The following is a 14,801-nucleotide window of genomic DNA, read 5'->3' on the forward strand; positions in this document are numbered from 1 at the left end:
TTTTTCCCAAAATTGTTTCTGGCTATTCAGTCTTTTATGTTTTCATGTAAATTTTGGAATCCCTTATACATTTCTACAAAAAAAAAAAAGCCTGCCATTATTTTGATAGAGATTGAATTGAATCTATAAATCAGTTAGGAAAGAATTGCTTTCTTAGCAATATTGAGTTTCCCAGTCTGAATATGAAAGGGCCTGACATCCATAAATGCTTGCTGTGTTTGATTGAGTTAAATATTGATATGGAATCTATATTTGAGTAAAGGCTCCAAAATGGTAGGGCTGTACATTTAATTATTCATTTGCTCCGTGTTAAACATTCATTGGGTATCACCTTTATGCAAGATACCATCACCTTGGGAAATTAAATGAAAAATTACTGTTTTTTTCAACCCGAATGAGTAAATGCCCTTGTTTTTAAGGATTTTTCTGTCTGATGGGATAGGTAGAACACATAAACAAGTATTTATAATTCGTGCCAGAAAGTGATAATGAGCCACAAGAGAAGCTATGAGCAGTGAGCATTCAAAGGTTTGGCCAGGCTGAGTGTCCAAAGAAGAAACACTGCATAAGAGTGTTGTTCGGTTAAAAGGGTTGGAGGTTATAGCTTTTAACCACCCTGTTGTGTTTCAGAAGTTGTCTGGTGCCATGTTTCTACATCAGCACAAGTTATTTGATTGATTGCCTATTTCTGAATTAATTTTGTTTTGTAATCCTAATTTTACTTTACCTTGAAGTCATTCATGGCTCTGATCTTCCTTTCATCCCCCATAGCACCTAGCACAGGTAGTGTAAATATTTGTAGAATAAATAGATGAATAAATTGTTTTCAAAGGAAGGGAGTAATAAGTTTAATCATTTCATACTAAGTAGGTTTAATTATTTCATACAGTGGGAAAAACTCCAGTATGGTTCTGGCATTCGCTGTTTATTAGCTATATGATCTAAGGTAGGTTCCTTAACCTCTCCCTAAGCTGCTAAGTTCCTAATTCTCTAAGACTCAGTTTCCTCTTCTGTAAAATGGGAATAATGATATGCTCTATTTCATTGCATTATTATGAGAATTAATTGAGATGGTGAATGCAAAGAACTTAGCCCAGTGCCTGATATGTGTAAAACAGTCAATGGATGTTTGTTGTGATTCTGAGATTTTTAATTATTAAGAGAATCACAGTGAAATAACAGGCTCCTAACAAGCACTAGGCCTCCACTTTGTGGGATGACAAATGGTGCACACAGTGAGTAGTAGGGAGCAAGCAGATCCCACCCTGATGTCAAATTCACTGCAATTATAGAAATACATGTTTAATCACCAAATAACAAATGGAATGTTTTTGAAAGAACATAAGCTTTAATCTTGTGCATTTTTACATGGTTGATTTTTCTCATGGAAAAAAACATGTTTAAAAATATCTTCATATAACGTTAAAATTCCCCTGGAAGATCAGGTACCAAGTGATCCTCATTTCCTATATCTTTCTCCTAAAACATTGCTTTTGTTTACACCAGAGTTAAATATATTCCACTTTCCTGCAGGGTACAATTTGGAAATGGTGACTGAAATAAACACCATTTAAGCTGTCTGCTTTCACAGTACCTAGAGTGTTGAAATATGATGTTAGTCTCCTGAGTAATTTAAAAATCACTGTCGAAGTTAACAAACCAAATCAAAATGTTGAATTCCTTTTCATTGGTTACTTACTTATTGTACATTTCACTGTCTTCTTAGAAGAATTCAGTCAAATCACATAGGGGTTCTTGGTCAAGCTATTTATTGAATCCAATATTCTTCTACCTTGCGGGCATATCCAGAAACAGGGCTATTGAGATATGCCCAAGGCAAATACGTATTCAGTCACACGTAAAGTAAATGATATGCACATTCAGAAGTAGGAAGATAGAAAAATGGTTTTAAACTTCGAAATTGGCTCCAAAATTTAATATTTTAAGAGAAATGTATGTTAGTAATTAACACAAATATACTTACTACTATTAAAATTGAATTAATGTCAAAATCGAGCTATTTCCTGAATGCCTGGGTGTACTAGACCTGAGATACGTGTTTTATATTCATAATGCACCTTAGTTTAAATAAAAATGTGAAATTATTATAAATAAATGCGAGAGGAGTATTAGACTATAATTTCATTTTTCACTTTATTCTCACAACAGTTTAATGAAGCAATTTCATCTCACAGCTAAGAAAGAGGTCTCTTTCTATGAGTCAGACTGTTTTTAGCACTTTGCATTAATAATGTTAATTCTTCCAACCATCCAGTAAGGTGTGTCCTCTTCCCGTTCTCATTTTACATATGAGAAAATTGAAGCACCAAGAGGTTAACAGACTTCCCCACAGCACCTGTGATAAGGAATGGCTGAGTTGGGATTTCACTCCTGAAGTCTGGCTCCAGAGCCTGTGATCTTAACCAGTGAGCCCTGCACCCTTTCTCAAACACAGAGGAAAATATTGGGATTTAGTGAGATTAACAAATTTCCTCTGGGTCACACAGCTAGGAAGTGATAGAACCAGCATTCTAATCAAGCCCTCTTTTACTCAGGAATTTTGCTATTAACTATTACACCATAATACTTTCTGTGTGTGTTTATTTCTAATAACCACATGTATTTTTATTTTTAACTACAGTGCGTAATGAATGAAACATGGAGGAATCAAGAGTTACGTAAACATGAGTGTTCATTTGTTTAAAATATCTTTATTACAATATAGGCTGGTGCCATGGTTTCTAAATGCCAGTTGTAGAAAGTTACCCAACAAGTCATTATTATTTGTGATCCCGCCCTAAGGCTGGCCTCAGGGTCCAGTTCTGTTCTTGGTAAGAGAGGAGCATTACCATGAAGTCTTATAGGTATTTCAATAACTAGTGGACTGTAGAGTCGTAGACAAGATACACATATGCAGTTTCCTCACCTAAATATTGATTGTTTTGAGTATTAAAAGTCCAACTCTTTATAATTTTCTCAGATTCCACTGTGAACTGCTGGATTTGCTATTTCCATGATATATTGTCTTCATCAATTTGCTATATATAGAATAATGGAAATACTCCCTTGTGAACAGGAACATGTAAATATGCTTGCATATTATACAATATATTGAGGAATTTTAATATAAATATTAAACCGTCACTACCTAGGGACTGGGTTTAAAAAATAAGTAGATGCTTTTGTTTTTGGAACACGTCAAGAATAAAAGCTTAATAGCTAGGAAAATCCACTGGACCTAGGACTGGATGGATTTTTATTTAGGTGTGCTGGATTACCAGTTGACTGATGTTTTATTTCAGGTGTTATTTTTTAAATGTACAAGTGATATTTTAAAATTATATTTTGATTATTTTGACCCCATACAATGAATTACAAAATCTACCCTGAGAGGTATTGGTTTTCTTATTTCTTTTACTTTTTGCTCGCTCTTTGTCTCTTTCTTAGGTGTAAACTGTGAGATGTTTTTACGATATTGGACAGAATTAGTTAAGTCCTACATTGTAGAAATTCATGGTATTAAGAAAAGTAAGGCATGACGTATATGGGAGATAAATGTACCAAAGACGAAGTTATCAAAATGTGAAGCTTTAAAGGCTCCTTAAGTTCCGTATGTATTTTATTTAATACATTTTTTAGCAAACTACATTCTGACTACTTCTCATTGCTTTACTTTACCCCTTAATTACAATTTTTAATCTTATCTGTCCTTAAGCAACCATATGTAGATCACATTACAGCCAGCTGATTAGTTTTGCAAAAATACAGGGAACATCATAACTGTGTTTACCATTTGCCAGAAGTTAATGTATGTCCGAGCAAACAGGAAAATAATAAAGTAACCGTCTGGTAACATCTCTTTTAAGAGTCCTGGTATAACAATACAGAGACTTTGGTCTAGTGTGAATTCTGCCACTTTTTACCTCGGGAAGGTCACTTGACCTCTTGGGAGCTCTACTCTTCATCTGTACAATGGAAATACTAAGACTGTGCCCCTGTTTATCTCAGAAATATTGAAAGCATCAAATGCAACAACCATATGGAAGCACACTGAACATGTAAAGTTCTACAAAAATTATAGATGATTTGGTGTATGTTTTGGTTTCAATACTGAGATAAAAACAACCAGATCTGTGCGTATGACTTTTTAAAAACCCAGAATAGTACTAAAATTTTACTCAACATAAACTATTTTTAATAGGTTATTGTTCGTTGTTATTTCAAGAGGCTCATGAATGATGGAGAATAGGAAACACTCCTTTACTTATCATTTGTTCGGCTAGGGCTACAGGTTAAAGCATTTCCCAAGCTGGAAGACTTTCTGCTCTTCGGGAATCCCAGATCTGCACCTAGTTTGGAAATTAAGAACACTAACACAAACCACTTGGAATGGTGTAGTGGATAAGAGTATGAACTCTGAGCCAGCCTAGAAGAGCTGAATTCCAGCTCTTCTGTTAATACTTACCAGCAAGATTACCAGCTGACTAATCTTGGGCAAGTTATTCAACCTCTCTGGCCACAATTCCTAGTTTATAAAATGGATATAATCATGTTTTACCAACCTCGTAAGATTGCGGTGAAGATTAAATCATTTCAATCATTGCCTTGCACATAATTGCAGTACTCATCTTTATTATTCTGCTGCGCCCCTTTTCCCTTGCTTTCCTGATACCCCAGTGCTTGGCATTCCCATGATGTACACATGGCACTTCTATAGTGTGATAAATAAGTACACAAGTAGCTAAGTTAATCAGGTGAGTGAGATCTAAAGGTCCATCTTAACTAGTTTTACTGGTGAATAAACTCAAGTCTAGAGAAGTCAAGTGTGAGCCAGACTGGAATTCAGGCTTCTGATTGAGCCACGTGCTTTCTCCATGGCCATGTTTGTACAAAACCACAGCACATAAAAAAAAAGGTAACTCTAGTGAAAGAGACAGCTCAGACCAAAGAGGTTAAAAATATTTAAACTTCTTTCTTTTTTTTTGCTTTTTTTTAGACAAGACAGGCTAGAGTGCAGTGCAGCCTCCACCTCCCAGGCTCAAGCGATTCCCACACTTCAGCCTCCCAAGTTTCTGGGATTACAGGCATGTGCCAGTGTGCCACCATGCCCAGCTAATTGTTTTTTGTGGGTGTTTGTTTGTTTGTTTGTTTGTTGAGATAGAGTCTCACTGTGTCACCCAGGCTGGAGTACAGTGGCGCGATCTCGGCTCACTGCAACCTCTGCCTCCCGGGTTCAAGTGATTCTCCCGCCTCAGTCTCCTGAGTAGCTAGGACTACAGGCATATGCCACCAGGCCCAGCTAATTTTTTGTATTTTTAGTAGAGATGGGGTTTCACCGTGTTAACCAGGATGATCTCCATCTCCTGACCTCGTGATCCGCCTGTCTCGGCCTCCCAAAGTGCTAAGATTACAGGCCTGAGCCACCGTACCTAGCCTTGTGTGTATTTTTAGTAGAGACGGATTTTGCCATGTTGACCAGGCTGGTCTCGAACTCCTGGCCTCGAGTGATCTGCCTGCCTCAGCCTCCCAAAGTGCTGTGATTACAGATGTGAGCCACTGTGCCTGGCCTATATTTCCTTAATATTAAATATAAACTCTCATTATTGAATTGTGTGTATTTACACTAATAAAGTTTCACTGAACATACTGGCACACGACTTTCTTTATTTTTAATTATCTTTTATATCTGATTGCAAGAGAAATATTTTCCCTACAAAGTCCTCAGAAAAGAGAGAGTTGCTGTTTATTTCAGTTCATTCAAAGTCTTCTAAAGAAGCGTTCTTAATTACTACTTTTATCTTGAACAATAAAATACCATTTACAAAAGACATAGTAGCCTGCAGTGACCTTAATCAATGTAATTTGAGTTTATAGAAGTCACCTGTTGGAATTGATAAGCCAAGCAGGGGAGGATATGGAAAATAAATTTAACATAAGTTTGATTATTAATCCAATGAAGGGACCTCTCAATTCCAAGTATTGGATATTTAAAGATTACTTTAAATGCAATGTAGTAATAGAGGATCCCAGACATACACCTACAGGATCAATGAAAAACTACCAAGCCATTGTTAAACATGGCTTGGTGGCTTTGAGTAAAACTTCCAGTGTCTGTTTAATGTGTCATAGAAGTATTTGAATTTAAGGAGACTACCTTTTAACTCAAGAAACCTTACAAGAATTTCGCTTTTTTTGCTGCATCTACTGCGAGAATGAAGACCATTCTCAGCAATCAGACTGTCGACATTCCAGAAAATGTCAACATTGCTCTGAAGGGACGCACAGTTATCGTGAAGGGCCCCAGAGGAACCCTGCAGAGGGACTTCAATCACATAAATGTAGAACTCAGTCTTCTTGGAAAGAAAAAAAAGAGGCTCTGGGTTGACAAATGATGGGGTAACAGAAAGGAACTGGCTACCGTTCGGACTATTTGTAGTCATGTACAGAACATGATCACGGGTGTTACACTGGGCTTCCGTTACAAGATGAGGTCTGTGTGTGCTCACTTCCCCATCAATGTTGTTATCCAGGAGAATGGGTCTTTTGTTGAAATCCGAAATTTCTTGGGTGAAAAATACATCCGCAGGGTTCGGATGAGACCAGGTGTTGCTTGTTCAGTATCTCAAGCCCAGAAAGATGAATTAATCCTTGAAGGAAATGACATTGAGCTTGTTTCAAATTCAGCGGCTTTGATTTAGCAAGCCACAACAGTTAAAAACAAGGATATCAGGAAATGTTTGGATGGTATCTATATCTCTGAAAAAGAAACTGTTCAGCAGGCTGGTGAATAAGATCTAAGAGTTACCCGGCTACAGAAAGAAGATGCCAGATGACACTTAAGACCTACTTGTGATATTTAAATGATGCAATAAAAGACCTATTGATTTGGGGGAAAAAAAAGAATTTCATGGACAGTGCCCTCATTTGTGGAGAGAATTAACCTTGTGTTAAGTAGTTATGTGTTCATTTTAGCTGATGAGCGACAGAGTTAGGTATAGGCACATTTCAGACCTTTCTCGTGGTGTGTTATTTGAATTTTTTGGTCCCAGAGTGGTTTTCTTGTTAACCAATTTAATACTGGACTGCTTTTTTCTCCAGCCTTGAGTTTGTAACAGAAAAAAACAAAACAAAACAATAAAAGTAATAATTTTAAAACATTGGCCAGCAAATTAGAAAAAGATCATCTCAACGTAATGCACTCCCTAGGTTAAAAGAAATGATTGTTGGTCTCTTTGCACTGTTATATATACCATTAGCTTTTCCTCGTTACCATGGATAACCTAGGAGTTGAGATTGGATTTATTCTGGGGCTGCTGGCAAGTGGTTATTTGAGTTTCATAATTACTCTAGGCCTTCAGCTAATTCGCTGAAGTCGTAAAACAATAGCCTTTGTCACTTTAACTCTTAGAAGTAAAACTCTAAGTAAGTAACTAAGAGCCTACATGTACCAATGAATTGGTCCTACATGTACCAATGAAGGTTTTTTGGAACTTTAACATAAGAAAGGTCCAACACTGTGCTGAAAATCCTGAGCCCTCCTCTTTCTTGTCTTGCATGGGCTGAAGATCACTCCTAGTGCACTAGCGTTAAACTTCTCTGCCTCCTGCCTCTCCCTCAGTGTCCTTCTCCACACTAACAAAGCCACAGACTGCTGCCATCTAAAGCCGTTCCTAAGCAGCTGTTGAAAGGGTGTAAGGATTTTCTTACACTCTTCTGATACCTTCCTGAGTTTGGAGGGAGAAAATTGGGCTCATCACCCCACAGTGCCTGTTTATGTTGTGGTAACCATTGTTTACATGAAAGAAGGTCAGCAAACCTTGTTGATTCTTCATGGATGGCCTATAGAATAAAAATTCCAGGTTTGTTCCCTTGGTTTCTGACAGGGACTGCTGGAAAGACTTAAGGAAAATACAGTTCTGATCCCTTCAGTACATTTGAGTGTCCTGCACATGCAGGACCCAGGCATCTTTGTGTAAAGAAAGAATGGGGATGGCACAATTGGTCAGCTGTTGAAGGAATCCACACTCCCTCTGCCCATCTCGACCCCCACACTCCTTCAAGAGTTCTGAGTCCAGTGCCTTCATTATCAGTACAAATGAAGCAGTTATATTACATGTCTTGTACAGAAGAGGAGGCAATATAAACCAGATTGATACGATATTGAAGAAATAGAAAAAATGCTGTGAGTAAACCTAGTTATGTAATTTGTATTAGGGAATAGATATGGTACTGTTTTTAATAGAGTAGGTTTGCTTTTAGTCTTTTTCTTCCCCCCAGTATAGATAATATTTTTATTTGGAAAAAAACATAAATACAGAGAAATCCAAGAAATAATATAATATACTATTTACCCACCACTGAGAATTCACAAATTGGAATCTTTTAAAAATCATTGTTCATTTCAGGCCTTTTTAGAAAATAAAATAAATTATTAAAGTTCAGTTTCCTTTGAAACATCCCCTTGGTTCCTTTTTCCTTGTTACCCCCCCACCCAAAGATAACCATCATCATGAATTTGTTGTGTATTCTTCCAGTTCTTGTTTTTATACCTTTATGACACATCCATCCATCCATCCATAATATTGATTTGTGCATGTTCTAAAATTTGTATAAGTGGTGGGGCGTGGTGGCTCACACCTGTAATCTCAACACTTTGGGAGGTCGAAGTGGGTGGATCACCTGAGGTCAGGAGTTCAAGACCAGCCTGACCAACATGATGAAACCCCATTTCTACTAAAAATACAAAAATTAGCCAGGTGTGGTGGCACGCACCTGTAATCCCAGCTACTCTGGAGGCTGAGGCAGGAGAATCGCTTGAACCCAGGAGGTGGAGGTTGCAGTGAGCCAAGATCGCGCCATTGCACTCCAGCCTGGGTGACAGAGTGAGACTTCGTCTCAAAAAAACAAAAAAAGAAATTTGTAGAAGTGTAGTCCTGTATATGTATTATTCTGTTTCTTCCCTCTGTCACTTGACATTATAATGGAAGGGTATACTATGTCTAGGTATATTGTGATTGCTGATATATTTGGACTTTTTATGTTTTCTATTCTTTGTTTTCCTTTGTTCTTTACTTTCCTGCTTTTTATTAGTAAATATGTTTTATTCCACCCCTCCTGATTTGGAAGTTTGTAGATCCTATTTCTGTTCTTACATTTTTTAATGGTAACTTTAAATTTTATTTTAACAAAGTCTAAAATTACTCTCTGTCTGTATCATCCTCCAGAACAAAACCAGGACCATAGTATCCTTTAACTTCTTATCTGCCGACCCCACTTCTATTTTTCATGACTGTTATTGTCTAAAGCTGTGCTATATGGTAGCCATTAGCTGCATGAGTTTATCAAACACTTAAGAATGAGGAGCTGAATTTGTTATTTAATTTTAATCAACTTAAGTTTAAAAACTGGTATTAGAATCAGTGATTGGTAAATTATAAATGTTTGGAACAACCTGGGTGAAACTACTATAAATCTTATGAATTCTAAATACAGATTAGATGTTCCTGATAAAAATTTAGCATTTAAATAAAGAGGTGCTCTAAGTATAAAACGAACACCAGATTTTAAAGATTTAGTACAAAAAAGTTTGTGAAATATCTCATTAATCTTTTTTTGCATTAATTACAGGGTGAAATAATAAAGTTTTAGATCTATTCAGTTAAATAAAATATTAAAATTAATTTTACCTGTTTTTATGCTTTTTTAATGTGGCAATTATGTTGTATTTCTGTAGGAAAGAACTGCTCTAGAATTTCTGTTGTAACTTAAAAACACAATAGGTAATGTTATTTACAATTAGTAGTTAGATTTATTAGTATATTTTTTACGTTTTTTTCTTACATAGTTTTCCTTCTTTCTAGATTCGTTTTTCTTATTACTAAATTTGATCCTTTAGTAATAGATTCTTGTTGAAAGAAATGCTTTGTTGGAAGTGAACTCTCTTTATGTTTGTATTCTGAAATGGCTTTATTTTGCCATCACTCTTGAATGATAGCTAGGTATAGAATTCTAGGTTGACAGTTTTCCTCAACTCCTTGAATAGTACTCTATATTTTCATACATTTGTATTTGTTGTTGGAGAAATAATTCTTTATAGGTAATCTGTCTTAACTCTGATAACTTTACGGATTTTTCTCATTTTCCTTGATGCTTTATAGTTTTATTACAGTATGTCCTGTTGTATTATTTTGTTTGTTTTGTTTTGTTTTCAGTTTGTTCCTTGGTGTGAGTGTTCAATCTGGAGAGTCAAGACTTTACTTTGGGAAAATAGTCATTATGTCTTTGCCTTCCTACTGATACCTCTTTCTCTGCTTCTGAAATGCCTATTAGATAGTTGTGGAGCTTCTCAATTAACCACATCACCTAACCTCTCTTTCGTTCATCCTTTTGTTGTTCCTTGTTGCATTCTTAATTCCTTAGCAGTCTATGGCAGTTCCTACTGTGTCTGGTCTAGAGTTTATCCATGTTTTGAGTTTTTTATTTCAATGAGCCTGCTTTTATTAGCTTCAAAATTTCTATTTTGTATGAATCAAAAACATTTTAATATAAAACATACATATATATAGTATCTAAATAGATATTATTTACATAATAATAAACCACCATTTAGCTTAAGAAATATAACTCTTACCGATGACTATGTCTTTCCCAGTCAAATTACCCTCCCTTTCCCCAGCAAAAGGTAACCTCTGTCATGATTTTGCAGTTATCATTTGTTATGCTTTTCTTTATAGACTTTTCTTGTATTTGTATTTTCAAATTTTATTTAAAATCATGCCATGACTTCCCTTTTTTGCCCAACATTACGTTTGTGAGATTCATCTCTGTTGATGTGCATACCCATAGTTCATTTGTGTTCACTGCTACATATTATTTTATTATGTACCATAGTGTATATGTCCTTCTGATGACATATATTTAGGCTGTTTCTACTTTTTAATTAATTTTAGCTAAGTATATATTTTTTCAGCATCCTTTTATTTTCATGCTTTCTATATCCTTGAGCTTTTGGTGTCTCTTTTAAGTATCATATTGTTGTATAAGTGTTAGTTACTTATATTGTTTATTATTTTTAAGTCTTAAAATCTGATTGAGCAAGCATTCCTTCCCTCCCCACTCCCCATTGTTTTCCTTCTTGGGGTGTGCCAGAAGGGATAAGAAATAAAGCCTAGGGCTGGTACAGGGTGAGAGAGCATATAGGAGTATCCTCGGCCGGGGGCGGTGGCTCAAGCCTGTAATCCCAGCACTTTGGGAGGCCAAGGCGGGTGGATCACGAGGTCAGGAGATCGAGACCATCCTGGCTAACATGGTGAAACCCCGTTTCTACTAAAAATACAAAAAATTAGCCGGGCGTGTTGGCGGGCGCCTGTAGTCCCAGCTACTTGGGAGGCTGAGGCAGGAGAATGGCGTGAACCCGGGAGGCGGAGCTTGCAGTGAGCCAAGATCGTGCCACTGCACCCCAGCCTGGGGCACAGAGCAAGACTCCGTCTCAAAAAAAAAAAAAAAAAGGAGTATCCTCACATAAGCAGCTTCCTTAAAAGGCACGAGAAACTAACAACAAAAAGTTAAAACATCTCTTGCAGAGATGGATACGTGCATGAGACCTTTTTATTTGACCATGATTTGGGCCCTCTTGACCATTCTTGGTTCAAACTGGATTAGTGTAAGCCTATTGTGTCCTGGAGAGTGGGGCAAGAGCCCCCTTTGCCTTGGCAGTCCCTGCATCCCATCTAACTCTCCTCATCTTTCACATCCACCTGCCAGAAGGTTGAAGTACATCTGAGATCCCCTATATCCCCCCCAACCTTTTGTTTCCCTCCTTTCTATGTTTTTATTCCTCACAATCCCTTGGCGCAAAAAGCTTTGGTTTTCTGTTTTAATCCCTTAAAACCATGCTCTCTTCCTTCCTGTCTCCGGCCTGTGGCTTAGTGTTAATTGATGGAGAGGGTTATGTGATAAGACAGCTTATAATGGTAGGTCTTTCCAAAATAGTCTACCTGTTACTCTGTGCAACAAAAACAGATAACCAGTTTGCAGGGAATCTGGATGTAAGGAAATGTGCTCAACTTTAAGGCTCTGTTGAATATAGTTTCATACTGTATAATTCAGAAGACTAAAGATCTTTTTTATTGCATAACCTCTGTATAACAATTTACAGTTTATGAAATGCTTTCTCCAGTATCTCACTTGATCATAAGCAGTACCCTTTGAGTTAGCTGTCATTATCATCTGTCATTCCTGGATGAAGAAGACTGAGCCACTGTGATCAAGTCACTGTCCCAGATCATACAGCTTCTAGGTACAGAGCCAAGATTCAAACCAGGTGTCTTGAGCTCACGTCTTGCATTCATACCATTGTATCACACTGATCCCCGGTAAAGATTGATTGTTCCTGACTGCAGATGTTTTAAATGCTTGCTAATAGAAAGCCATTGTGGGAGATTGCTAGAGAAACAAGCTTTGCTAGCTCTACATCCAGAGCCTTATGTTCATTCGTCTGAAGGCATTCACATTTTCAGTGTACCTGCTTTTTTCATGCAGTGCCTTTCCAAGTTTCTCTTTTTTGAATAATTTGCATCCCATACAAACATTATTAGTTTGGTGTTTAGAGATTGAACTCCATCATATTGCCTGTCACTAATCCACTGCATAGAAAAATATGAAAATAATGTCATTAACATCAGTTTTTCTTATAATAGCCATGTACTGCTGCTTTAACTGCCTATCAATTATAGGTAGAGAGTACCCTAGACTGAAATCTACTGAGTGGCCTGACAGGTCTGAATGAAAGCCCAGCACTCCTAGACAACCAAGGGTCTGTTGTGTGGCCAGAAGGGTTGAGTTTGTAGCCATGGAAGTGAGCAAAGACCAGTGGTCCACCTAGGAATTATCTTCATATGCTCAGACTAAGATTTTGCCATCTCTACCACAACTGACTGATTAACACAAGATCTATAAACGAAATATTCCTGTGCAAGAGAGTGGGGTACAAAAAAGAGAAAACTGTTTCTTCATAATTGAGAAGGTTCCATGGAGGCGGGGAGATGGTTAATTTGGAAACAAGAGAGAGAAATCCATGACATGGGAGGTTCTGGAAACAGGGCATATGATAGGCTATGGGTAAACGGCAGCTCTAGGGAATAGAGAAAGGTCACTGGGTCCTTTGCCTTGAAGAAAAGCTTTTATCTTTCCTAAAGACTTTTATGTATACTTAGGACCTTTGTTTTGCATACATCTTTATGACCTAAGTTTTTGAATTTAGCATTATTTTATGTGGACTTTTCATGTATTCACATCGCCTAACTTTTTAATTCCATTCACTGTTACATAAATATTTAAATAAGTAATAGTTTACTTAATCATTTCTCTATTATTTACTGATACATGAGTTGCTTCCACTTATTCCGTATTAGAAATAGTACAAATAAAACCATATTTTTACAAAGAGTTTCTTTTTTTGAGTCCAGGTTCCAAAATTGAAATTACTAGGTCATCATATTAGTCCTCTGTGTCTTTTTCATATTGCCAAGTTGTTCTTTGAAACGATTATATTAATTTACAGTGTCACTAGCCTCAAACAGTGGGTTTTATGATCTCTTGAATTTTGTTCTCATTTTATCAGATGAGGCATTACCACATAGCTGTTTTATTTTGCTGAGCCAAACGTCGTGTCAAATGTCAGTTTCCTATTTGTATTTTTTTCTAACAGTAGCTCTATTCAGATCAGCAGCCTATTTGTGCCACAGAGACTGAGTATTCACTTTCTAACTTTATGTAGTTTTAAAATGTTAAATAGTCTAGTTTTCTAAGTAGTTTGTTTTAATATTATTTAATAACTCTTAGCCAATAAAAAATATTGGGACATGTGCAGTGTCCAATAAATCCAAAGTATATTTTACTTTAAAATATAAAGAAAATATGAGATAACGTTTTTCCCATAGTAAACACATCCTATAAAGGAGTCAGGTTTGAGCTGTCACAAGAGGAGGCGGGTGCTGCCCCAGGGGATGGATCAAAACCTGGAAATAAATCAGCTGGGGGTGGCACATAGCCTGGCTGTCATGCCAAGGCTGGGAGTTTAGTAGAGATGCTGGAGTTGATAATGGAAAAATAGTAATCTATGATAAATTTGTCAGTTCATATCAAGAAATGGGCTAGAAATCAAGGCTAGGCAAGGATGGGATGAAAATGTGCTTTTGTGGTTGGCCTGGGCTTTGCCAGCATCCTGCCTTTATCTTAAAGGAACGGAGTGACTGGAACAAGCAAATGGAACAAGAGGGTGGCTCCCAGGCATTCCTGCCATTGACCTCTGACCCCTGTTCTTTAACTGGAATCATCAAAGATAAATGAAAGTCGCTTAGGGTGAATGCACATTGAGGACAGGGAATCACATCGTTCTTTCACCATTTCTGCTTTAAAAGTCGAGCAGTTATGCAGCTATCTACCGTGTGTGTGCATGCATGCACATAGGTGTGTAAAAGACATACCCTGTTGTAATTTACTTTTTCTCTGCAAAAAAAATCTGTTGGCTTATCTTGTCCTGGGAATGAGAGAACTTTTTAAAAACATTTTTCTAACCTGTGTTTTTCAATTTAAATACAATTCACTGAAATATTTTCTTTCTAGTCTCCAGAGAATACAGAGGGCAAAGATGGATCCAAAGTAACTAAACAGGAGGTAAGTATATCTTTGACATCCTATATTTAATTATTTACATTGAAATGTTTAATATTGTTAGGATTGTCTGCATCTGAATGAAATGCAGACAATCGTATGAACAAAGTTTAACATGAATGAACAAG

At 36.8% G+C, this 14,801-nt stretch overlaps 1 protein-coding gene and 1 pseudogene across 5 annotated transcripts in view; both read left to right on the forward strand.

The window, feature by feature from the left end:
- The window catches only part of HMGN3 (high mobility group nucleosomal binding domain 3), a 34,528-nt gene that overhangs the window by 6,105 nt on the left and 13,622 nt on the right, over nucleotides 1-14,801 (forward strand). For all 5 annotated transcript variants that reach the window (XM_032152733.2, XM_032152765.2, XM_032152735.2 and 2 more), the window contains exon 2: nucleotides 14,626-14,676. In XM_032152733.2, the coding sequence (XP_032008624.1) occupies nucleotides 14,626-14,676 (51 nt within the window). The remainder of the gene's footprint in view (nucleotides 1-14,625; nucleotides 14,677-14,801) is intronic.
- Nucleotides 6,201-6,889, forward strand: LOC116468715 (large ribosomal subunit protein uL6-like; annotated as a pseudogene).

Source organism: Hylobates moloch, unplaced genomic scaffold (assembly GCF_009828535.3).
Source record: "Hylobates moloch isolate HMO894 unplaced genomic scaffold, HMol_V3 SCAFFOLD_2, whole genome shotgun sequence".
NCBI lineage: Eukaryota > Metazoa > Chordata > Mammalia > Primates > Hylobatidae > Hylobates > Hylobates moloch.